The sequence below is a fragment of the Sclerotinia sclerotiorum genome, genomic scaffold (assembly GCF_000146945.2).
Source record: "Sclerotinia sclerotiorum 1980 UF-70 scaffold_10 genomic scaffold, whole genome shotgun sequence".
NCBI classification, from domain to species: Eukaryota; Fungi; Ascomycota; class Leotiomycetes; order Helotiales; family Sclerotiniaceae; genus Sclerotinia; species Sclerotinia sclerotiorum.
In genome coordinates, this window is record NW_001820826.1 from 720913 (window position 1) to 746513 (window position 25601).

Sequence of the window (25601 nt, forward strand, 5' to 3'; positions counted from 1 at the left end):
GACCCATCGCTATCCATAGTCCATTCCATTCCATTGCGCCCATCCATCCATCCATCCATCATTCCCATTTAAATTCATGTATTCATTTGTGGCGATTATCCATTCAAACCCTGTATCAGCAGGGAGTAGGGAGTAGAAAGCCAACTAGCAAAAGCAGATATCCATCCATTCATCCATCCAATGTATATGAATCTAGCCAATCTTGCCCTGCCATTTCTTCATGCACCATATACATATCATAATGCCTTCCTGTGACTCCGCTTCTTCCCCCCCATGATTGATTAGTTGTTAAGACAAAAGTAAAAGCTACATACCATGCATGCATCCACCTCAATTTTCCGTTCGCCCAACTCCCAATCACCAAGCCAATCCCCCCTCCACTAATCCATCATCCCCATCCCAATCATCATCACCTTCAGGCTCACTGTCCAAAAAGTCTGCCTCGCCAAACTGCGTTTCTGCCGGTCTCTTATTGTCGATTATAATATTCACAACTTCACACATTCCTTGAATAACGAGATTTTGCTTTTGTTTCTTCTTTCCTCTTCCTCCAGCATGCTGGTTCCCATTTTCACTCTCACTTACACTGCTCGCGTCATCCATATCTTCCTCTCCCGAGCCAGGAGTTTGGGGCGGCGAAGAAGGAAACCCATCAATACCCGCCGTAATCTTTAACATTCGAACCTCCCGCGAAGCACGACGATTTTGAGCGAGTTCGCGGTCCGACAGTTTTGATTTAGAGGGACGAGGAGAGGACGATTTCATATCGTCGACTTCCTCATCCTCCTCATCCTCCTTATCATCATCTTCATCATCCTCATCATCTTCATCGTTAGAATTATCCGGGCTTTCGGCGTAGTTTGTTGTACGTTTGGCCCGCGTGCTCTGGCGAATTGGTAGGGAATTTCCTTTTGGTTGAACCTTTTTGTTCTTCGCAGGGCTCTGTTCATTATGCTGAGGATCCGATTCTAATTTGGAAGGTTTGGCTTCTGGCAATTCCGAAGCTTTTGTGAAGTGCTTTGGAGGATCACAGATTCTTTTGAAGACGTGCCCCAAAGTTCCAATCCATTTGTCTCTGAAACTAGCCCGATCTCGCCAACCAGTATTAATGCTCGCCTGTAGAATCAAAACTCTGAGATCTGGAAGTTCGCCTGCACTATCTAGCAAACTTTGAAAGAACATCTCTGCAGCTTCTTGATCCCATTTACGTAGATTAACAAGCTCAAGAGTTTGGAGTGTGGGTGGCCACACTGGGATTTGATCACTTTTGAGTAATTGGTCGTAGTCCGGCTCGGAATTATGGTAGGAAACATGTGCATCGAAATATTGCAGGTCCATTCTCAAAGCTTCTAGATATGGACATGCTGTGCCCAGTGAAGGGAGGAATGCTAAACTCAAGGCCGAGTTATGATTGAGCGTGAGACAACGAATTTGTCTGCCACGGGTCACGAGATATTCCCCAAGCATTTCAGCGGTAACCTCCCAGCAATTAGTAATTTCTAGATTACGCAAGTTTGACGGCAAGAGGGGCATCAGTTTCGCATTAAGTAGCGTTGAGGATTCAAATATTAAGTGTTCCAGGTTCTCCAGGACGGACAGCGATTCGGCAAGTATTTCTTCAAGCATTGGATCATCCTCGCCTTTTTTAGGGTGACGGATTTGGTAATTGACAAACGCAACCTTTTTTAAGTCGATGAAGGATGGTTTAAGGTGTATCTCGCGCATTCTCTCGATAGGCCACCTCTTACCACCTAGCCTGGATGACCAGCGCCAACTCCTTAACTTGCACAGGCTGGTTTTATCGCCTTTAGTGGAATCTGCCACCGGTTCAACATGCTCGAGTGCTTCAAAGACAGCCGCTGGATATTCCCATCTGATCGGTTCGTCAAGTTGTTTGAATGGTTTCGAATCTTTTTCGTCGAAGAACTCTAGATCCGCCAATCTCGGTAAGTCTCTTATTAAGCCATACAAATCCAAAAGTCCACTTCCAGGTAAAGAATAGCAAGCGACTTGTCTGACTTCAATTCGAAGATTGACAACCTTCTGCCTATAACCAAAAGTCACAGATGCAGGGTCAGATTTGAGTAATTCAACGAGTCTAATCACACATTAGAGCTAGAAGACTTCAAATTAGACCTCCGAAGCTACTTACCGATGGGCTTTATCCATGGGAACAAGAGGAGGTGAGTTGTATAAAACTGTAAAAGCTGGCTCGGCAAATCCCCGACAGAGATATGCGACATCCAAGAGCCATCTCCCGGATGGAAGAGGTTGAAAAGTTCGTTCCTCGTACAATGGGTACGTAGCGTATTCGAATATTTGAACGAGAACATGGTAGGGTAAAGTCTGCCATGGCGGGATGTTTCCAGAATCCTCTGCGGAAATGATAGATGGCGATTGGACTATAGACCTCCTGAAAGAGATTGACCGTTTTTGTTTCCTTCGTTTTGGCATCGACTCAGGGGATCTAGAAAGGAGTCGCTTGGTAGAAGCACGAGAGCCTGAAGCATTCCGAGGGAGTCTTGAACGAGGCGTATGAAAGGAGGAATTATGCGATTGTTCATTGTCTTCGCCCTCATCTTCCTCCTCTTCTGATTCGGTGTCGGTCGAAGCTTCCGCGTATGAGATAACCGGCTTCTGCCGGGTGCTTTTTGTAGTAGCTACATGTGTCTTACTGTTCGCAGAGCGAGATGGCGGCGGGTTTCGAGTGGATGTTCGAGGGACCCTCGTGCGAGGAGTGCGAGAGGTATCTCTATGTGGTTGTTCCGCAGCATTGCCGTTCTCTTCCTCCTCTAAATCGTCATCACTGTCGGTCGATGGTTCTGCGTATGAAATAGTAGGCTTTCCTCGAGTAGACCGGGGAGGAGTTCGTAGGACTCGACGAGATACTGAAGCTCTATTCATGCCTATAAAAGTGAATCGTTTGCTGGTTGTGATTCATGAATGTAGTTTGAGTCGAAGCTGAAGTAGTCAGAGACTATATGGGTTATATACGGCAGATATGGATGGTTCTTTGCCGTAAGCTAGTAAAGTTCCAATCTCAATTATGACCGGTCTGTAAACGACAGAGATTTAAAAAAGAAATGATAATGAATGAAAAAGAGACTAGACGGAGTTCTTTGCTTTCCTTCAAAGGACAATGAAATGATTCACTGCTCACTTGAAATCTGATGTTAAGCCAGGGCCAGGTACCTACAGAGTACGCTAATCGCGATATCGGTTAATCCGATAAGAGATTTAAGGTTTTAAGCTAGAAGGACATAATCCCTGCACTTACCTCGGTAGCTCCTTCTCAACGGACACCTGCATCTCTAGCTGCAAGAAATGTCAATGGCTCTACTTCATTGGAATCGAAGTCATCCAAGATTTGCATATGGATAAGTTACAGGAGTAAGAGTAACGTTGGTGTGGTGATACTACTGTGTGTTGTGCATTACTGGAATCTTTCGAAAGTAGGTAGAAACGAGAGAGGCTCTGCACCTCGAGCGGTAGGAAGCATAATAAATGGATGACTCCATTGTATCTGAATTGAGGCTATCCAAAGTATGCAAATGATGAGCTACTTGCTAGACTAGTAAGAGCAACGGCTGATGTGGTTATGCTACGTTTTATAAAGGAACAAAGCTTACTAACTAGTATAATATATCTTTTATTTAACATGCTGATTTCGGAATATTGACACGGCGCACAAGTGATACAAATAAATTTATATGCAACCCAAATATCCAATAGTATCAATCAGAGTTTCTACCTTTCTACCAAGTGGTGTACTGATTATAACACAACAACAATATTAGATAGGCACTCCTTTTTAATTTTACCTGGTATAGTGTTCACATTCTTTTGATCTAGGGCTATCTTTTCCTCAGATGCTGCAACTTTTAACCCTGTAAAGCGCTTGAATTTTTGTGGTGGTTTATCGTGCGAGGCTCCTGCTAGTGTTTTGTTTCATAATTTGCTAACAAACTTTCCTGTGCCTCTCTACCAAAACACAACATCACGCGTGTCATTTCTCAAAGTTTTCATTGTTGATATACTCTGCCACAGCTTAGCCAAGCCCTCATCTGCACTCAAATCTCATTCAGTCTTTCCCTGATCTGCTTGATCCCTGCAAAGTTCATATATAAAATCCCCTCGTCTTACCAGTTATTAAGTTTGAAAGTTGGGCGGTAGCCAGTGAGAGGTCGAACGATAATGAAATGTCACCGGCAGGTATCAATGGAGGAGGAACTGGGAAAGCAGCTATTGAATATTGGTTGTCAGATCATCGTCTTCCTTTCCGCCCATTTTTGAGAGGCAACCTTGAAAAAGCTATAAGGTATCACGAAAACTTAAGGATGGGTTCCTCGTACTCATCACTCAAACCTGTCACACCGCCTCAGGAAAAGGAACGTGGGATTTTTGCATCCGACGAGGAAGACGAAGAGGGAGAAGACCCAAGACCTGCAAAAAGAAGAAAGACCGCCAATACAGATTCTTCTGCACCTGCACTAGCTCATAATTCTTCGAATCGATCTATGTCTTCGTCTTCAGCTTTTGCTTCAGTAAAGGAGACAGCTTCACTTAATCATTCTATAAGTGAAAATTCTCAAATACCATCATCACATACACCTCCCACGTCTCAAGTAAATAAGATCAAATCCACCGATTTTTACGGCCCTCAACCACGGAGTTCTGGAGGATCCAATGCAAACTTTTCACTTGTGAAGTCAAACACCGATCGGATTCGGATTGACTCTGTACTCAAATTAACGGAACCTCCTGTGGACTTCCAGAAGTTACTACGAATCCGGGTTGCCAGCATCATTCAGAACTCGAGTTTGGAAGAAACTGATGAAGTCACTAGTCAATACTCAAACATAAAATGTACTTTAGCTTTGTTCCGTGTTTCAGGTGATGAAGATGAAACGTTGACAAATATCTATCGGCAGCCTCAGACAGGAAGGATTAAAAGGACATCCGATGGTCGTCAAAACGATACTTTTCCAATATACTTGCCACCCTTTATAATCCCTTCAGATGTTCTCTCTCAAGATCCATCCTTTGATAAATCATCGTGTCGATTGCAAGGCTCGGGCGAATTTGGCAAGTATAGGGTTGAGTTGTTACTCGAGCCATATCACGCTAATCGAAAGGACTGGTTGCCTTTGACAATTTCCAGTCTCCCCCACAACAGTCGCCTCGCGACAAAGATATTCAAAGGGGAAGCAGCGCTCACTGATGTGCGCCAAATGGTATGCGAGTTCTTGCTCTTAGACTGGGACAGCAAGGACAGTACAGCTCAGATAGAGCTGCTTTATGGAGGGGATAGGGTTGCAACTTCGGCCTCGTTGAAACTGGATATACAATGGTCGCTTCCAAGTCGTCTGATTAAAAAAGAACTTGGTGAAATACCAAAGTCACCCACGCTAGGTCCAAAAATAGCTCCTGAGTTGTTTTTGCCTCATATTCTATCCCCTCAGAAGGCAGCGACAGTGGAGCCGGAAAGCCCCTCTCGTGCCAAGAGACGTGGTCGTGCAAATATTCCCACATACAATCTCAAAGCGTTAAGTGCGAAAGCTCAAGGTAAGAAGTTGAGAGCTCACTGGGGCAAAGAAAGGTCAGGGACTTCTACAGCTCTAAGTGACATTGGTGAATATGTGACCTACACATTCAGTAAAGCGGAAGCGGAAGCATATGGTATCAAACAAACGCATTCGGTAGCTGGGTTCTCATGCCCTATATGCGATATGGACACCAAAGGTATGGAAAGTCTTCGGCTTCATTTCTCGGCCACACATGATCGATTCATATTCCGTCTTCGTCCCAAGTCTTCTTTTTTCGTTGAAATCAACAAAGAATCTCGAAAGTCGAGGGAAGTTCACCCTTTGCAAATCGTCCAGCTTGGGAAAGCCACTACTTGGTTAAATATGGAGAAATATATTTCTGGTGACAATTCTTGGGCCGAAGCCAGGGAAGGGCCTCAGAATAATCAATGGCCAGATTCAGATCCCCTTGCTCGTTTGAGGTTTGGAGCTTCTCCATCTCCGCCAGCTCAAAGCTCGCGCTGGAGCTCGCAAGAAGTATTGAACAATGCTATCCAGGAAAACGAGGGCGAAACTTCTGTACCTCCTTATATTCAACGTCTAGCTAGCCTGCCAGCCAGAAGCAAGAGTCGGCACTACGTTCCTGATATCAGAAATGGTCCATATCCTAGGTCGGCCTTTTATCCCGGTATTGTAGACCGGGTATTCTATGATCTACGCACGAAGCGGGTTCTACAACCTGGAGAGGAATTACCCGATAGTGATGATGAGAAGGATGAGGCATGGCTACTACACAAACGAAAATGTATTATCAATGAATTCACAGATCTCACAGACGATGAGAAGGAATACTTTATCAAATGGGAAGAATTTATCATGGGCGAGCGACAGACTGGTCTATCGCATCTTCAGGAAACCATCATGAGATTTGTGTCAAGAAATCGCGTTTGGTTTGCCGAGAAGAAGGCTCGGAAGAAGGAATGGTGCAAGCAAATTGAGTTATTCGTAGCGAGAGATGGTCTGGCAGACCAACCGCTTATGTCCCGTTGCGAGAGAATTTTCGAATTGGGGAAGAAGGAATTAGACGCAAAGAATTCAAAGCCAACTTCTGAATCGGTGGCAAGCCCAAAAGCGAAGCCAGAGACGGACCTGGATCGGGAGATGAGGGGAGGCACTGACTGTGTATGTGGTAATTTTGTTCAGACTCCTGATCAGGTTATGTGTAGTGGAGAAGTAAGTTTATTTACCATCTATTTATTCTATACGTACTGACTACTCTACAGTTTTGTCCAGATCGCCACTATCATAAAGAGTGCGCCAAAAAATCTGGACGCCCAATCTTGCCAAAGGGTACTTGGTTATGTGATCGATGTGATCTTAGAGCGTCGATGAAACAAGTTGCGGCGAAGACGGGTACTCCACTGAAGGGTATTCTTGAGGACAGGATTCTAAAGAAGAGGCGAAAAGCATAGGTAGCTAGTAGCTGGGCGAGAAGAGCCTGGATGAGAGGCATTTACCGATTACATTTCGTTGACAATACCAAAATCAAATGATCTCAAATGAGGAAGACGAAGATTGAGGAAATAGGGGATACGTAATTTATTACCAGAACGTAAATGTATACGATCTTTCATCATTATATGATATGCTAAATCTGAATTTTCTCACTCTTATTTATATAGATGAAATGAATCAAGCATATGATACTGGCGTCAATCCCTTTCACACGTGAAATCCTCATGATCACTTAGTCTTCGATACATACCTACCTATAGTACATACTTTCCAACCATCAGCCTTGCATTGCCTTATCTTGCTTGACCCTCCCATCCAATGTCATAGGCGTAAAAAAGCGTTGCATCACATGAACAGAGATCTTTTTCCTGCATGATCTTATTTGTCGCCTTGTCTAGGTACGTTGAGATCGATCTCACCTATCCTACCGCCTACAAAAACAAAAACTCTCAAGCCCTCAAACAAATACCACAACCCTAAAAGAAATCCCCGAAAACGACCTACTAGATAACCAACTAAGCAACTATCAACTGACCAACCAATCAATCAAGTGACATGGCATACAAACTTCATCTACTGTTGTACTCAGACGCTATTTATGTAACGTCAGGCCTGGTAGGGTTGATAAGGGAGGGTTGGAGATATACTGCGTAGAGGGGAGAGGATTAGATATGGAAGGACAGATAGATGAATGGATTTTAGATGGAGAAGGAGAAGGAAATCGAGATAGGTGATTTGTTCAATTAATTATGATTCGGAGGGATGTTTTCTGTTTGGACATAATGTTATATTCATTTTCAAATTCATATATTGTATAAACTATCGAATTATCTTTGCAATTGCTTGTACTCCGTAGATACCAGTATATGAGTGGAAATGCTGTCGCTGGTCGTGTTCAAGATTTGAGGGGTGTCCGTGAATCTACTCCTTTTGAGTCGAGTGCTAGGCCTTTATACATGTCTTTATACATGTTTATCTAGTGGGTGTTCTTTGTAAGACGACGAGTATCACCGAATCATGACCAAAAATAATACTGGACAAGGAAATGAAAGTTAATGCAGTAGGAATAAACAACGTCCAACTACCACCGATAAGAATATATAATCAAGATGTGATGTGCGCGTTGGTAGGGATTAACCATACCAGCCTTCACATGGGCTCGCCAGTTAGAGAATAGAAAAATTGGTGAGTTCTGCATAGAATGGTAGTGACAAGGACCCCCAAGATAGCCCCGACAAAACAAATCCCATAACGACAATCATCAAACCACGCCTCGTAACCTTACCTATCACATCGGCACCGGCACCGCAAACCATATAATTAATCAATACTCTCGACCACTTCACGAATCGAAGAGAGAGGCCGAGGAAATAAAAGAGAGAGAGAGGAATTATTGATTGGCATCGTGGAAGATAAGGAAGGAAGGAAAGAAAGATTGATTCACCTGGGGAATAAATTCAATTCACTCTTCCGCATAATTTCGCCCTGTCGCGACTCTCTTGTGTTGCAATACGGTATTGTTGCGACAATGCTTAGGCCGTGATATCTACCAATAGCTACGAAACGTCACAATAGCAAATCCCTTCTATTGTCAGTCTGCAGTACGGTATCACTTCACGTTGCGCGTACATCATACATTCATTTTGAATTTTGTAAGTTTGCTTTCCACGCTCTCCTTCAATGTCGTGTTTCCTGTGAAGACATCACCAAAAGATATCACCGCCAAAGATGTCCATCATACACCGCGAACTTATAACGAAGGAGAGATTTGATTCATTCGTGATCGCTGATTTGGATGCTACAGAGAGGATGGAAAAGAAGATGGCTATGGATGTCGCCTGCAGATCCACCACTACCATCGGGGGGTTGCAGAACCTGTTTCGTGATCTTGCCGAAGATGAACTCCCAGAAGTAAGCTCGCACATTCTCAAAATGTAAGATGAGGTTGACTGACTGTTCGCAGATGCCGCACCTCCTTGAAATCATCGATGCCGAAAAGGGAAAATGGAATTCGCGCTCCCACGAAGAGCTCATAGGGATACCTTGGAACCTACCTTCCGAGCACTCAGAAGCTCGCAAGCTTCAATACATGACTGTTTTTTCTACAGGGGATCGCGACCTTCAAGTCCCAAAAGCCTTTGATCATGAAGATCTGGTAGGGAGCCCCTCGAACAGTGCAGGTCGAAGTAGCTTGAATACTCCTCAAAGAGACCCGAACAAAAAGATCTCGTTTGCAGCTTACCATAAGATGAAGAAAGACGGAATTAAGCCTGTATCAAGAACATCTGCAACTCCGGACTCAGCTCCTCCCAAAGGTCATGCAAGAAGTGCAAGCAATGTCTCCAATGCGACTCCAATGGGTCGCGGGTCTTCTTTTGAGGGTTCTTTAAATGGCGACCTACAAAAGAATGGAAATGCGATACACTCTGCGAGCAAGGCAGAGCATGGAGTCAAGAATGGTATCGATAGGTATGTTTTAGTGATTGATATATTCATAACTCCGCTAGAGACCACTAACACAGTCATAGAAATCTAAACCCTCCACGAAACAATTCTACCAAACCACAACATCTCGCCAATGGCATGAAGAGCCGCACGGAACAAACAAAGGATATCTCGAGGTTTAAAGAATTGAATGCACCACAAAGCAGACCATCTACAAAAATGAGCTCTTCAATCCCTACCTGGGATGCACCCATAAAGCACAGCTTACCTCCTCGCCCACAATCTCCACGAAGAGTAGTCTCCGATGGCAGAAACAACAAGCGACCAACGGAATTAGACGAACCATCTTATGCAGAGAAGCGTGCCAGAACTGATCGGGCAAATACACATCTCCAAAAAATCGTCAAACCAGAAAATAATTCGTCCAAGGCGAAAGCCCCTCCTTCCAATTCGAGCAAGTCAGATGACCATGCATTCAGATCCTCCAAAGGAACAGGGGAAGCGAAATCAAATAGACCATCCGGGAAACCTGTTCACAATTTACCACCATTACTTTCACCACTTCCTGCTGACTTAACTACTCCTACCACCTTCGATAGCCCCAAGAAAGTCGATCAAAAAGCTTCCTCGTCGAATACTCCATCCAAGTCCAAGCCCTCTGTTAATGGGAAGAAACTTCCACCGAAAGAATTGTCATTGCAACGAGAAGCTTCGCCAACCACACCTCCAAGAACGGCGTCACCCTTCAAACTTCCACCTTTACTTTCACCAACACTTCCTGACGTTGTCGAAGCAGCATTAGCGGAGCTCAAGGAGAAAGCTGATAAGCAAAAAGAAAGTGAAAAGATTACGCCTGCGCCTGAGCATCGTCAAGAGAAATCAGGTTTGTTGACAGTTGAAGAGCGTCACACACAAGCGCGTAAACCTGATGCACCTGGTGTCGCTCGCAAAACTGTCGGTGGTGCCAAAATTGGCCATCCTCCCAAAAGATCTGCATCAAATACGCCTTTGCAGAAGCCTCGCGAAGTTTCAAAAGTTCCAGCTACGAGTCAATCATATATTGTCAAGTTGCCTTATAGTAAAAAGAAGGCTACGACTATTGAGCGCCTTGTCAGATTATCACCACGACCTTCGCCAGATTTTTTGAAACTTGAGGCTATTAGAAAGAGAGATGGGTATGAAGCCATGATGGCTCATGGATCTTCTAAGAAAGCTCCTGTTTTCTCCGCCGATGTCGTTTTGGCTGAATCTGCATCGGAATCTGAAGAGGAGATACCTTTATCAACTCAAAGCAGAAAAACAGTCTCTAAGAAACGCCCTAGCGATGTTCCTCCTTCAAACTCTGAGCCCCCAACAAAACGCGCGAGACGTCCTGATAATCTTGAGGTTGCGTCTGCTAGAAAAACAGTTCCAAGTCCACTAAAATCTCCTATGCGTCCTGGACCATCTCAAAAAGGTTTACTCGCCACACCCAAGAAAAAGGAAGGTTCCAGGGGTGCAGCTATGGTCAGGGTTACTTCTAGTGATGGAAATCCTGAAACCCCTCAGGGTGCTAATATTACTGCAACGACTCCTCAAAGTATCTCGGCAAGCAAATCTGAGCAGATTAGCGAATTTGCTCGCAGCCTCAAGAAAAAGGGTGAACGTATGACGAGAGTTGATGGTGATCAACTCAACCTTAAACCTGTTGCTGAACGGACAGCTGGGGTAATGGTTGTGGTCGAGTGCATTTGCCAGTACATGAGATATTTCAAGGGACTCCCTTGTGCTAGTCCCAAGGAAAATAGCTACAACCAAAGACATGCCAACGCCAATAATTGGGAAGGCATCGTTGCAATGCTCAATTGGCTTGGAGGTATCAGTAAAGATATTCCTGTTCTGCAAGTTTTATTTGTTCATCTTCAAGCCTTTGCCCTCGAAGAACTAACTCGTGCTTTGATCGGGATACGGAATTCACCAGGCAATTCTGAAGAGGACCGTACAAAGGATCGCGGGGTTTGGTCTAAACAGCATTCAGCCGATTTGAAAAGGCAAGATGCCTGGCGACAAAGTCATAATGTCGGGTACAGACTTTTAAAAGATTTGTCTTGGAAGGGCGAGCCTACTGTCATTGGACCTTGGACTAGTGTTGATGCCATCACAGCCTATTGCATGGAAGTTTGTACAGCATACAACAAGAAGGAGAAATCTGGCTGGATAAAGGAAGTTGAGTTCTAGTCACTTTTCATACCTTAACTCTGCTTCCTAGACAGGTATTACATTCTACGCTATCACGACGGAGTACTCGATGTAAAAAGTCATGGTGACTTAGGAATTCGGAATCTTACCTCTTTGACTTTCTATTATAAAATTCGCTTCTTCATATTTTTTGTTTTTACACACTTTTCTAGGTACAATACTTGACGCACGTATTTGAGGATAGTGTTCGGATGAATGGGCATTTGGGAATGGAATGGATGGGAGTGTGTGGTGTGCTGAGTGGACGGCGTTTTCGAGATTGCTTCTTGGACTTTTTTGCACATTACACGGTTTACTATTTGGGATGGAATCATGGCACTATACCCAGAAATCTTTGCGACTGCTTTTTTTTACATGTGGATGGATAGGGGTCATGTGGTTCAAAGGGAGGATTTCAAATTTTAGCTTTCTCATATTGAGATTTTGATCGGAGGTTGGCTTGGATGGATGGATGGATGGGGTTCGTAGCTTACAAAGTATTTGAAGATTTTTCAATGGGGGTCGTTGTATCATAGAATGGATTTAAAAATGGACGGACTGATCCACAGATGAATGGATGGATGGACCGACGGATGGATGGATGGATATAGTATATAGAAAACAATCAAGAAAGATTTATATATTTAATAGATATTATTTATATCTATACAAAAGTATCAAAGGAAATCAGATTGAATAAAAATTATCTATTTCAAAAGATTTAAAATTTAAAGGTTTAAATTGACTTCAGAGTTTGAAATAATTTAAATATTTGAAATGATTTAAATGTTTAAATCTTACAAAATGATTTTAATTGTTCTAAATACTTTAAAACTTTAATATCAAATACTTATAATCATATCACATCATATCATTTTAGATATCCTTCGGCAAGTAGATAGGCAGACATCAAATCATTTAACATCAAAAAAGAAAATTGCTGGTGAGTTGTTACAAGGCTTAGCTTTTAAAAAAAAGATGCGATAATCAGAGGATTTCTTTTCTGTCTCGGACCTTCACAAGTCTGTACACAGCCCAAGCTCCAACGCTGCCTACCCCTTCCCTTTTTCATCATCTTCGTCTCTCATCCATCTGGAATTATACACATCATCCGCTATCTATCATCTCATCTATTCTTTCTCCCTGTAAAGTCACTCATGTTAGCATATTTTATCATTACATGCAGATATTCAATTCGTAATGACTTACAATTCTGCAAGAATCTTCTCTCCCTTTGCTCGTGCTGATGCAAAGTCACCGACCATATAGAAAGCACCTTCTGGTAAATCATCACCCTCTCCGTTCATGATAGCCTTGAAACTGGAGATTGTGTTCTTCAAGTCAACGAGAACACCCTCAATACCGGTGAAAACGTGTGCGACAGTGAATGGTTGAGACAAGAATCTTTGCAATTTACGGGCACGCTCGACAGTCAACTTATCAGCTTCTGATAATTCATCCATACCGAGAATGGCAATGATATCTTGGAGGGATTTGTACTCTTGCAACATTTGTTGAACACGGGTGGCGGTATCGTAGTGATCTTGTCCTACAACACGGGGATCCAACATACGGGATTTAGAGTCAAGGGGATCGACAGCTGGGTAAATACCTAACTCAGAGATACCACGGGACAAGACAGTGGTGGCGTCCAAATGGGCGAAGGTGGTAGCAGGGGCAGGATCAGTCAAATCATCGGCTGGTACGTAAACAGCCTGAACGGAGGTAATGGAACCCTTTGTGGTGGTTGTGATACGTTCTTGCATAGAACCCATGTCGACGGCGAGAGTAGGTTGGTAACCTACAGCAGATGGGATACGACCAAGAAGAGCAGACACCTCAGAACCGGCTTGAGTGAATCTGAAAATGTTATCAATGAAGAGCAAAACTATGTCAAATTAGTATGTATAGAGGTTTTTGGAATTTTTGGAGTATTGCAATCTTACCATCTTGTCCCTCTTCTCTGAACTGTTCAGCTAATGTCAACTAGAACAAATCGTTAGTAAACTATGCACATCTATCCGGCCAATGTGAAAAAAATGTTGTGAAGTGTGTTGCGGGTGGAAGGGGGGAGCGGCGGGGGCGGGGCGGAGCGGCGGTGAATTGAAGTTGTAAGGAAAGATTACTAACTCCGGTAAGAGCAACACGGGCACGGGCTCCGGGAGGCTCGTTCATTTGACCGAAGACCAAAGCGACCTTGGAGTCTCCGTCAAGTTGAATGACTGATGTCTCTTGCATCTCGTGGTACAAATCGTTACCCTCACGTGTACGTTCACCTACACCAGTGAAAACAGAGTAACCACCGTGTGCCTTGGCAATGTTGTTGATCAACTCTTGAATGAACACAGTCTTTCCGACACCAGCTCCTCCGAAGAGACCAATCTTTCCACCACGAGCGTAAGGAGCGAGCAAATCGACGACCTTAATACCAGTGACCAAAACTTCAGCAGTGGTAGATTGTTCAGTGAAAGGTGGGGCGTCGGCGTGGATTGGTAGTCTCTTGTCGGTCTTGATGGGTCCACGCTCATCGATTGGGTCACCAGTAACGTTCATGATACGACCGAGGGTTCCTGCACCGACTGGTACCATGATTGGTGATCCAGTATCGGTTGCTCGGTGACCACGGACCAAACCTTCGGTACCTGTAACACTTTGGGTCAATCTTTGTACTTGTATCCGTCAAGGCCGAGTTCCCTTACCATCCATAGCAATAGTTCTGACGACATTCTCTCCCAAATGTTGCTGTTACCCTTGTCAGTCCGGATTCGACGTTCATGATTCCTTGTTTTGTTGACGTACTGCGACCTCAAGGATGAGTTTGTTACCACCGTTATCGGTCTCGAGGGCGTTGAGAATGGGTGGGAGCTTCTCGGTATCGAATTTTACTGTTAAGATGTGGTCAGTATGCAGTTGCAGGGTATTTGAAGCTCGTCCCCCATATAATCCATTAATCCGGAAGTTTGACGTCGTTGCCGAGAAAGAATTTTCCATGCCACTTACCATCAACGACGGCACCAATGACTTGATGGATCTTGCCATGTATGGCACTGTCACTCGCAAATCTAGCAGAAGCTGCTCTTAAACCAGTCGATAAAGCTGGTCTGAAGGCGCTTCTGGAAGCCCGGAGGGCAGAGTTTTGGATGGCGCTGTACCAGGTTTAAAAGTCAGCTCAATTGGTCCATGGCCACCCATTACGACGAGGTAAAAAAAATCTAAATATTGGTACATACCTCCTGAACATCTTTACGGATGAAGAAGAGCGTTGAAGATGGGAGTGGAGATACAAAGATCGATGGAGGTATGATATTGCGAAAAGAGGAGGTAAATTGAAGCCAGCAGCAAAATGAGCTTCTCGACTAATTTGTTAGCGTATACCCCCACGTGATGGCGTAAATTCCGACTTCCCGTTTTGACCCGAGTTGAGATCAACAACGACAACAACATCATCGATCAGTAGTAACACTGAGATCAAGAGTTGAGAAAAATAGATATTACAAGTATTTTCAGAAGATTGACGCGTTCAAATTTGACACCGTGAGGAATGAATGAGTATACACGGGACGTTTTATTTCCTCAGCAGAATGTTTTAGTTGAACGCGGGGAAGTAAAAAATCTATTTTTTTTTTCTTCGCTGTAATGCCGCAACGGCTCACATACAAAAATAAATCTATCAACATGAGAGGTATTGAACTGCTGAAAAGCAAACTCTCCATATTTCTCCATCTCCATTGTCTCACTTATATTTTCTTTATTTTACCCCTCATTTGTTCCCCTCATTTACCTATCAAAGTAGAGTAGTCATTCTTCATACTAATTTCACAGCGTAGATTCGAGTGCCAACACCTGTGTATGATTAGTCTCTTGTATTAGTCGGATCGATGAGAAACTTACAAGTGCGGTGCGGGTTGGAATGTATACTTGAATAAAGTTCTTCCTGTTGTTCCATGCAAAAGGTGTTGTGAAGAAGCGTGTTCCAGCATCAATTCTTTCGAAGCCTCCGACATCCTTGGTATCAGTGTTGAGGACAACTCTGTAAGTACCCTCCTGTTCGACACCGACTCTGTAATCTGCAAAACTTTGTGTTGGATGGAAATTGAAGATCCACAACAAACCAGCTCGTTCAAAGACAATGACCTTGTCAGACTCATTCTTTAAACTAATGTAAGCTTGGTCACTATGTAACCATCCATACTTTGCCTCGAGATGTTGCATGTGAGCATCGAACTCGTTCAATGCCTTGTAGCGAAGAAGGTCATCATCTGGAAGGTTAAATTGACGTCGAGCATACCAGAAGCTGTTGTCATTGCCTTGGCGAGGGAAGTCGAGCCATTCCGGATGACCAAATTCGTTGCCCTCAAAATTCAGATAACCTTCACCTCCAAGACCATGAGTCAAAAGGCGGATCATCTTGTGTAATGCCATTCCACGCTCGATGATTGGTGTGAACTCTGTGAGCCTTGACATATTTGTGTACATCTCTGCGTCACAGAGGTGCATCATGATGGACTTATCTCCAACCAAGGCTTGATCGTGACTCTCGCAGTATGCGATAGTCTTCTCACCATGGCGTCTGTTTGTCAAAGTAAAGCAGATGTTTCCGAGATCCCACTCATCGTCTTTCTTCTCCTTGAGAATCTTGATCCACATATCGGGAATGGCCATGGCAAGTCTGTAATCAAATCCTACACCGCCAAGTGCTAATGGTAAGCACAAGGCAGGCATTCCTGATACATCTTCTGCAATAGATATTGACTCTGGGTAAAGTTGGTGCAACATCTCATTGGCAAGCATGAGGTAGACAACACCATCCTCATCAACAGATGGACCAAAGTACTCATGATAGCCTCCAGAGAAACCCGTCCCAATACCATGATGGGTATAAAGCATGCTCGTAACACCGTCAAATCGAAATCCGTCAAAGTTGTATTCATCCATCCAAAATCGTAAATTACTTAGCAAAAATCTCAAGACTTCGTGAGATCCATAATTGAAAAGTCTACTATCCCAGAGCTCATGCTTTCCTTTTGGACCTTCATGGAAATAACAGCTGTCTGTTCCATCAAACTCATTAAGTCCATCCAACACATTCTTCGAAGCGTGACTGTGAACTACATCAAGTAGAACCGTGATACCAAGCCCGTGTGCGGTATCTATAAGCTCTCTCAGCTCGTCCGGTGTACCATACCGACTGCTCGCAGCAAAGAAGCTGTTGATTTGGTAACCAAAACTTGCATAATATGCATGCTCCATGATAGCCATGAGTTGAATAACATTGTAACCCAAATGATGTATCCTTGGTAGCATGTCCTTCGTGAACTCCTTGTATGTAGAAACTCGTAGTTCTGGGGACGATATTCCAACGTGTGCCTCATATACCCTAACACTTTCTGGCTTCTTTGGTCTGGGATGTTTAAAGACATATCGTTCGGATGCAGGTGGATTCCAAAACCGAGCGTCGTAAACTGGGGAGACGGAGAGATCTTGTGTGACATATTTGATCCATGCAGGAAGTCGTTCAATTCGTTCGCCGCTAGGTGTAATCATAGAGATCTGGTGGGGTTAGTGAGGGGTAATAACTCAGCTATCGGCAGGACAGCTTACCTTGATCTTAGAATTATGTGCGATGGCTGGTTTACCATTTTTCGCTGGTAAAACAATTTCGAAAACTCCGAATGGGTCCTTTTTCATAGGATGAGACTCGCGGTTCCAATCGTCTAGACAATGTTAATGCACAATACCCTGAGAGTTATGACAGATGGAGAGAAATACTGAATTCACCAATCAAGAATGCTTGACTAGCACTCGGCGCCCATTCTCTGTATGTAATGTTGTTGTTCTTATCGACGTTGAATCCAAACTTCTCGGTGCCCTGGTATGATTAGCTGTGATCCAAGGAATGTATGGGAGCTTCACGAACTCTGCTAAATTTCTCGAGGCCACCTTCTGTATCGTCGATAGTTTTAATCCACTGTTGTGCTTTTGAATATCGGTGCTTCAGAGAATCTCTGAATGGTTCGAGCCATGGATCAAGCTGAATAACACCTACGTTGGTCAGTCCTGAGTCTAATCTGGGGAAACGTTTTAACTTACCAGTCCCATCATTTGGTATTCCCTTTGGTGGTTGATCCTCCATGATTGAAGTAGTTGCCAGTTCATTTACATTAGCCATTCTCGCAGATATTGTTTTTGACAGATTCTATGAGGCTGGAAAGTTTAAAATTGAGTTTTGTTGGAGGAAGTCAAGCTAGCAAGTTCTTAAGTGCTCTCCAGATTTTGGGGGAGCTATGATGATGGGGTATGATGGATATGATTAGCTTAACTCTCTTCTAACCGCGCAAACAAGATAAGGGAAAGGGCCGTTTAAATAATTTCAACTGTGGATAAAAAGGGTCTATCACAGCGAGAATAGGGATGAAAGAAAGTATTCAATCAATTTATGATATTTTGCAGGGGAATGTGCAGCATGTTGCCTGCGGGTGCGGGGTCTTTGTCCCCTTGATTTTTTTTTGATTTTTTGGCTATTTTATTTGCTATTTTACAAGTGGCTACTCGAGTATCCAGTGAATGAATGATTGTTTCCTATTCTGGATCTGCAGTTTCTTCTTCTTCCTCTTCTTCTTCTTCTAAATAGGCTGTAGAGAATGTGAGCTTTTCTCTCGATTTTTCCAGCCTGAACCAGCCCAACTACCACTCCTTGATCCCAAGGATGCTACCCAAAATAGAGTGAAGCGAAGAACAAGTGGGAAAAAGACCTTGTTGTAAAGGCCTGAAGCTATGATGTTGGCTGTTACCCGACTTACCTGATAGTGACGTCGATCCCTGTTAAATGAGAAAATGAACGAACCATCAGTGAACGAACTATCAGAAAATAAATTATCAACATTAAAGCATACTACTACCACGTAAGGTAATTCCAAGATGCTAATATGAAGCTATTCAGATTTGTTTGATCTATCTACCTAGTGCCCATCTCTTATTAATCTCACCATACGGATATTTACCAAGAGAGGTCGTTCTGAAGTTCATGTACTCTGTAAGCACCTAGTAACCTTCCTCTTCAGTTCCCATCCATCGCTTTTTATCCCACTTCCCATTCCCATTTACTCCATCCACTCCAGATTTTAGCGCTAGCTCGGGCCAAGTAGAGACTCTCACCCCGCAACAACAACATGGGCATAGCTTCGGTTACCGTAATCCGATTCCGACGGGGAGTTCCTTTGTCTCACGCTCACGTGCATGACAGTCCAGCCCTCGAATTCAAATGAATTACATGTTAGGTAGCTTGATGATCAAAGTTGATACTTCTGCAAATATAATCAAATAATCAAGCCTTTCGTGACGGCTTTGTTGCTCAGATGAGAAAATACAATTCGACAACATGTCGCCGATGTCGGGACTGAACTGGATCTCCCTTTCCAACCCTCGACTTCTAAGAACTTGCCACCGATCTTTTCACATCTCATCTACTAGAAGCTATCGAAATGCACAGTATCGACGCTCAGATTATGATGGCCAAGGTTGGACTTCATCGTATGAACCTGGTGTCCCAACAAAGGGCCCTCTATCTCAAGCTTCTAAACATGGGGTTCCATCTCTCACACCCTTATCACTGAAAAATCATCTGGATAAATTTGTTGTCGGACAAGATAGGGCGAAGAAAGTCACTTGTGTGGCTATTTATAATCATTATCAACGAATTCGAGAATTAAAGAGGCAGGAAGCTGAGGAGCAGGAAAGAAGGGATCAGTATAGCAGGAGACACTTATATGAAAGGGAACGTAATAGTCATCCAGTTGACAGTAATTATATCTACATTTCATATGACATGTTCAGACCCTAACAAAGTATTAGATGAATACGTTGGTCACGCCATTCAAACCGCCGACCTAAATGCTCCATATCGTGAACAAGAGTATGATGAAGAACCTGAATTGGGTTCTAGACCACTAGAAGATCCCTCACAAAACCGGACCATCATCGAGAAGTCAAATCTCATGTTATTAGGACCTTCTGGTGTTGGGAAGACCTACATACTCCAAACCCTCGCCCGTGTTCTTGAAGTTCCCTTTGCAACGGTCGATTGTTCATCTTTAACTCAAGCTGGCTACATCGGTACCGACATTGAATCTTCCATTGAACGCTTACTCCTCGCTTCCTCCCATTCCGTTCAGAAATGTGAAACTGGCATAATCTTCTTTGACGAAATCGACAAACTCGCCAAACCAGCTGTCATGACCCATGGCCGTGATGTATCAGGTGAAGGAGTTCAACAGGGTCTTCTCAAGATGATTGAAGGAACTAACGTCACTATCAACGCCAAATCTGATAAAAATGCGTCCAACTCAAGTCGAGGAATTGATCGTGGAGGACGTGAAACAAGTCCCCCAAGTAAAAGCGAACAATATACAATTGATACGTCAAACATCTTGTTTGTATTTGCCGGTGCTTTCATCGGACTCGAAAAGATAATATCTCAACGTCTATCCACTGGTTCCTCCATCGGGTTTAATTCCTCTCTCTCATCCTTCTTCTCGGCCATCCCAACAAAAGAACCAGAAAAAGACATCCTCGTCCACACCACCCCCACCGATCTTCAAAACTACGGTCTCATCCCCGAACTCCTCGGCCGCATCCCCATAACCACTTCTCTCTCCCCACTCTCCCTCCCCCAACTAGTATCCATCCTCACCGAACCACGAAATTCATTAGTGAAACAATATACCGCTCTATTCGAAACATACGGTCCTCACGGGATTATCCTACGATTTACAAAATTGGCACTCGAAGCTATCGCATCGAGAGCTCTCTACGGTTCTTCATCTGGAGACACTCAAGAAAGCAAGGGTAAAGGAGAAAAAGCAGGTATCGGAGCAAGAGGTCTCCGCTCGGTTATGGAAAGTGTCCTTCAGGAAATCATGTTCATAGGCCCCTCATCACCTAATATCCGCTACGTACTCGTGGACGAAGCATTTATTAAAGGTATCGATACGGAATCTTCTCAATATCCTACTCCCGCCTCTTTTTCTTCTTCCAAATCTACATCCATATCTTCCTCGAATATAGAAAACTCAATCAGCAGAGAAGCAATAGATGGGAATGGTGAAACACGACTCCCTCGCTGTTTCTCCCGCAATCAACGTAATATTTTTGAAGAAGCACTAGAGCAGGAAGAAGAGGTGTGGAAACAGCGTAAAGGGATCGTGGAAGCCAAGGATAAGAAAAAGAGAAATGGGAGTGGAAGAGGAAGTGATAAATCGATGGAAAGTTTTCAGGAATATAGGGTTGTGGTTGAGAGTGGAATGTGATGTGTTGTGAATTGTGTGAGGAAAGTCGAGTTTCTGGGAGAGGATGAGCCTGAGCTGGTGATGAATGGACTGATTTTGTTTGTTGTCTGCAAGGAAATACCATCTACAATCTACAATTTACAATGAACATTGAATAGTAAAAACGAGAAGAGGAGCACTGGGTATAGCGCGGACGTAAGGAGAAAATAGGAAAGATATTTTCGAAACTCAACACAACATAACACAACCCAGTGCAATACAATACAATGAAATACCCTGAAACGAAATACAAACAAACAAACAAACAAACCCAAAAAAGAAAGAAAGAAGTAAAGAACAAACCCTCGTTTTTATATAGTAAGCGGTTCGAATAAACAAATGAGATTCATATCTACATCTACATCTACACTCACACACTCACTCATACTCTCACCCCCAGCAAAAGAAGATTCTTCACATTTCACATCTCACACTTTACATTTGATTTTAGTTAGCTGGTTAGCTAGCTGGTGTGCTGGCTGCTTGGTGTGCTTAGTGTATATACGTAGGGGGGTTTATTTGATATTTAGCATTTGGTATATGTAGGCGAGTAAGTCGTTAGTTACTTAGATATTTACTTACTTACTTACTTACTTAGATACTTAGATACTTAGATACTTAGATACTTAGATACTTAGATACTTAGATACTTAGATACTTAGATACTTATCCCCATCCGATCTCTTCTTGAGGCTTGAGCGAAAGAAAGGCGAGTTTTGTGTTGGGAGGTTAGTAGAAAGTAGTTGGTAGGTTGATAGGTAGGTCGGCAGGCAGATATGATATGGAAATGAAGAAAATGGTATTTGGATTACTGTGAGTTTTATTTGTCTGTTTGTGCAAAAAACATCACATATTGATAGCCTTACTCAGTATATGAAGAAGGATAGATACCACATCTCTAGTTTCGGGAGCTTGAGACAATTTTGAAACTCTACTTCCATATCCCTAATTTATTTGCACAGTCACGAAAATGCACAAATCAAAGTCATTCACGAACTGTTGTACAAATGCTGCATTGTAAAAATTCGATCTCTTGTCTTTGCCGCTCATTCATCATCTCATTCCACTCCCCATTTCTCTGCATCTCAAATTCTATGCACAAAACTTTCCTTCCCATCCATGATTTTCTTTACGAGAAATTCCTCCCACTCCCCGACCATCTCTCAATATTCCGTCCATTTCTATCCCATCCATCTTCCAAGGCTTACATTCATCCAACAAAAGAAAAATAAGGTTTGTATGCAGGTAGTTTTGATTAGCAAGTTTCCAGGATTCTGAGCGGAGGAAACGAGGTTGTGTTCTTTTCTTTTCTGGCTTTATGTATAGTTGGTCGAAGGAAGGATTTAATTCTTCTTGGGAGCGGATTGCACTTGACCGGGGCCGGAGTACCCTTCTGAGGATATACCACTGATAGGTTCGGAGTTTTGTGACTGTGGTGGATAGTATGTTAGATTTGAACTCTCATTTGCTTTGAAAAGATTTCAATTCCAATATAAAAATCTCCTCGCTGGAAATGAGGTTGGTAGAGTATAAAAAGAATGTACATACCTTCAAGTACTCATTAGTAGCCTCCTGCCACTCCTTGTTCATAGTAGATGGGCTTCCCTTGGCGAATGATCTAATGAGAAGGAAGAGGGCGAGAGATACACCAACTCCACCCAATGTGTATCCGAGAACCTTCCATGATTCTCCTGGAGGGGTTTGAGCTCTTGGTCCGTGGGCGCCAAAGGCAATATAGTAAGCTGTTCATGAATATCAGTTAGCATTGCTGTCTTTCCCAAACTCAATCCCGATCTTCATCTCTACCAGATATATTATACCCCGCAACTCCCCAACCATCAACTCATAAAATAAGCCGCTCCCATTGCCAGCCTCCTGAAGCTTATCCAACTACCCCTCTCCGTCCCAAAACATCTTGTATATGAAATCCATATATAGCGGGGAAAAAGAACCTCACATACCAGCCTTCTTCTCTTGTAAAGTCAACTCAGCCCAATTAATCTTCATACGATCCCTCAAGCTCATCCAAAGCTCAGCCTGTTCCTGCGGCGGCATACCCTCCCACCTCTTCTCGATATCGGCCAGGGTAGGATTACTGATTGCATGAGATGAAGCACATCGAACCTGGTTTCGGACAACAGATCCTACAGCACGGGCGCCGGCAGCGCGGGCAATTGATGTGCGGAGCATGCTTGCGGCGGGGAGGATTGTGAGGGGCAGAAATCGAGAGGTGTTACGGGTGCGTGTAAGTGTAGGTGCAGATTGTAGAGGGTAGAGCTGCGTACGAGACGGAATGGGTGGTCGAGGATGGGGAATCGGATGACTTTGGAATTTGTTTAAGCGAGGTAGAGATCCACTTTCAAGAGTCACGTGGGTCAATTATATCTTCAAGTTTTTCAGATTTGTAGCTCATGAAAGATGAACAACTTAATCAATCTGGTCTACATGTTTGATGGGTTTCGAAGTTATGATTGAATGCCTTTGGATGTCGTTATACCTTCATATGCTCGAATGGAGAGACTTTTCGTTTTGACGAATCAACATCATCCGGTTGGCCATCACTAAATATTTTGCACGTTTATAAATTGTCGATTCTCGATTGGACGGCGACGATTGTATGCAACAACACTGTTACATTGGTGTTGATATGAAAATGCTGATCTTCGAATATTGAGCTTTGAGGACTGAATATCTACTCTATACTTGTATGCAGTTTATAGACAGATACAGTTTTGAGATGTGATTTGGTTGTTCCTATGCGGGCCAGAGGAAAAAAAAAAGACAGAAATAAATTTATTTACCGGCGGGATGGATCCCGCTTTTGACAATTGCATCATTTCCATGCGAAAAGTAAGATCTTACAGATGAGGGTACGGCAGGAATATTGAACAATCCTGTACCATCTTCGAGGTCAATACAAAATTTAAATCTTCGATATATCTTCAACAGAAGCAATGCTGTTAGATCCCCGGTAGATTGAGGTACCCTGAAATGGGGACGAGTTCTTCGATTGTGGGGTGCGTGGTTGCTTTGCCGGAATATATCCTCCATGTCTGACTTGGGGTGCAAAGGTCCGGCCGGTGGCCATCAACCTTGTCTCTGAGCGAATTGATTGCTAGAGACCCGAGTTCTACTATAAATATGAAAGAGGGCAGGAGGAACTTTAAATTCAACATCTGAGATACTGCAGTGACTTCGACTCTCCAGGCTTGGTGCTGGGTTAGGTTGGAAGTAACACAACATGACTTTCTAGTAACAACTCAGTTAGATAGTTATGTTGAGATTATCACTTCAGATTCCAGTCTCTAGAGCTGACATCCGGCCTATGCTAGTTGAATCCGAGGGGACTGAATGGTAGGTAGGCGTATCTACGATACGAGTAGTGTGGGCATTTTTCTGCGTGGTAAACGCGGGTTTGTTGGCTGGCTCTGCTCTACAGAGAACGAGGTACAGTAGCAGGTTAGGTTATGTATGTATCTAGCATACAAAACATGCATAAAATATATGCAATCTGATTGTCCAAGAAGCCTCTCAAGTCTCAACTTCAAAACCCAATAATCTATATAAGCTTTTACAATCTGGCTGGAATGCGTGGGGCTTTATCAGAGAAAAATAGAAACTCCGAAAATGAGGCCGCGTCTTTAAGAGTCAAAGTTTTACTCAGCATGCTCAATAATAATAACTCAAATGTACGAGATGAGATGAGATGAGATGTATTATAAACCATTTGACTCACTCAACAGCTGTAACTTCTATCATGCAAAAAGAAAATCTCTGAAGCAGCACGTGTATTGATTGATTGAGTGGAGTGATTCATTGTGGTTAATATTGGCTGACACAACACGGTATGAGAGATGGCTTTGGACTCAAAGACCAAGATATCTGAGAAGGCAAAAGCGTAAAGGATCGTAAGATGAGGTGAGAATTTTGGATTTCTGGATATACGGAATCCGGTCGTATAGACTTCATGTACCTACTAGTATCTTTTTGAGAATACCATGAACATGAGAGGGGATTCCTTTCGCCCCGGAGTGATCCATACACAATACGATACAGACAAAGGTTAAGGTTGCTCTCACTCTACATACCCCGACTTATCGTGTTTATAATCATTCGAGCGGCTGGTTCCGATGTACCGAGTGTTTGTGACGGAGGGATTCACGGAGTCGAGCAAGATGGAGTGGTGATGTTATTGTAAATAATAAATATTAGGTGAGTATCTACCTAGCTACAGAGTAGATAGCTGACGTGGGAATGACATTTGAGTAGCTAGCTAACCTTAGGTACCTGGCTGGTCACAAAACAACAAAGCTTACAGTGCTTGCAGCGGATCTACTATTACTACTATTACTATTAATGCTACTATTAATGCTTATCGATAGTGATGCAATCTGAAGCTAAGCCCAATCAAAGGCAAAGAGTACAAAGTAGGTAATAAATTTTATGAAAGTTTATATCATACAAGACAAGACCAGGTAGCTAGCTGTATGAAAGGGAACCTATCAAGGTCAAATTCGAAACAAAACCAAGAATGTTAGGAGTAACACGTACTTCATTCATACTTCATACTCATCAG

General features: G+C 43.3%; 8 protein-coding genes across 8 annotated transcripts; 3 read left to right on the top strand and 5 right to left on the bottom strand.

Moving 5' to 3' along the window:
• Positions 1-357: 357 nt before the first annotated feature.
• Positions 358-3309, bottom strand: SS1G_07790 (hypothetical protein; the record flags this gene model as incomplete). Its single annotated transcript, XM_001591115.1, has 3 exons — positions 358-2098; positions 2153-2896; positions 3278-3309. 3 exons carry the CDS (start codon positions 3307-3309, stop codon positions 358-360), a joined length of 2517 nt encoding a protein of 838 aa, XP_001591165.1.
• Positions 3310-4199: 890 nt separating this feature from the next.
• On the top strand, positions 4200-6997 carry SS1G_07791 (hypothetical protein; the record flags this gene model as incomplete). Its single annotated transcript, XM_001591116.1, has 2 exons — positions 4200-6758; positions 6809-6997. The coding sequence occupies 2 exons, from the start codon at positions 4200-4202 to the stop codon at positions 6995-6997; spliced, it is 2748 nt and encodes a 915-aa protein (XP_001591166.1).
• A 1771-nt stretch (positions 6998-8768) lies between these two features.
• Positions 8769-11702, top strand: SS1G_07792 (predicted protein; the record flags this gene model as incomplete). Its single annotated transcript, XM_001591117.1, has 3 exons — positions 8769-8951; positions 9004-9509; positions 9569-11702. The coding sequence occupies 3 exons, from the start codon at positions 8769-8771 to the stop codon at positions 11700-11702; spliced, it is 2823 nt and encodes a 940-aa protein (XP_001591167.1).
• Positions 11703-12754: 1052 nt separating this feature from the next.
• Positions 12755-14943, bottom strand: SS1G_07793 (ATP synthase beta chain, mitochondrial; the record flags this gene model as incomplete). Its single annotated transcript, XM_001591118.1, has 8 exons — positions 12755-12794; positions 12912-13590; positions 13649-13688; positions 13833-14344; positions 14402-14444; positions 14502-14587; positions 14703-14848; positions 14933-14943. 8 exons carry the CDS (start codon positions 14941-14943, stop codon positions 12755-12757), a joined length of 1557 nt encoding a protein of 518 aa, XP_001591168.1.
• A 575-nt stretch (positions 14944-15518) lies between these two features.
• SS1G_07794 (hypothetical protein) lies at positions 15519-17871 on the bottom strand (the record flags this gene model as incomplete). Its single annotated transcript, XM_001591119.1, has 6 exons — positions 15519-15545; positions 15594-17252; positions 17304-17416; positions 17481-17571; positions 17620-17744; positions 17793-17871. 6 exons carry the CDS (start codon positions 17869-17871, stop codon positions 15519-15521), a joined length of 2094 nt encoding a protein of 697 aa, XP_001591169.1.
• Positions 17872-19080: 1209 nt separating this feature from the next.
• On the top strand, positions 19081-21007 carry SS1G_07795 (hypothetical protein; the record flags this gene model as incomplete). Its single annotated transcript, XM_001591120.1, has 2 exons — positions 19081-19501; positions 19554-21007. The coding sequence occupies 2 exons, from the start codon at positions 19081-19083 to the stop codon at positions 21005-21007; spliced, it is 1875 nt and encodes a 624-aa protein (XP_001591170.1).
• Positions 21008-22368: 1361 nt separating this feature from the next.
• On the bottom strand, positions 22369-23215 carry SS1G_07796 (hypothetical protein; the record flags this gene model as incomplete). Its single annotated transcript, XM_001591121.1, has 3 exons — positions 22369-22455; positions 22574-22767; positions 22987-23215. The coding sequence occupies 3 exons, from the start codon at positions 23213-23215 to the stop codon at positions 22369-22371; spliced, it is 510 nt and encodes a 169-aa protein (XP_001591171.1).
• A 733-nt stretch (positions 23216-23948) lies between these two features.
• SS1G_07797 (predicted protein) lies at positions 23949-24417 on the bottom strand (the record flags this gene model as incomplete). Its single annotated transcript, XM_001591122.1, has 3 exons — positions 23949-24140; positions 24188-24274; positions 24403-24417. The coding sequence occupies 3 exons, from the start codon at positions 24415-24417 to the stop codon at positions 23949-23951; spliced, it is 294 nt and encodes a 97-aa protein (XP_001591172.1).
• Between the last annotated feature and the right edge of the window lie 1184 nt (positions 24418-25601).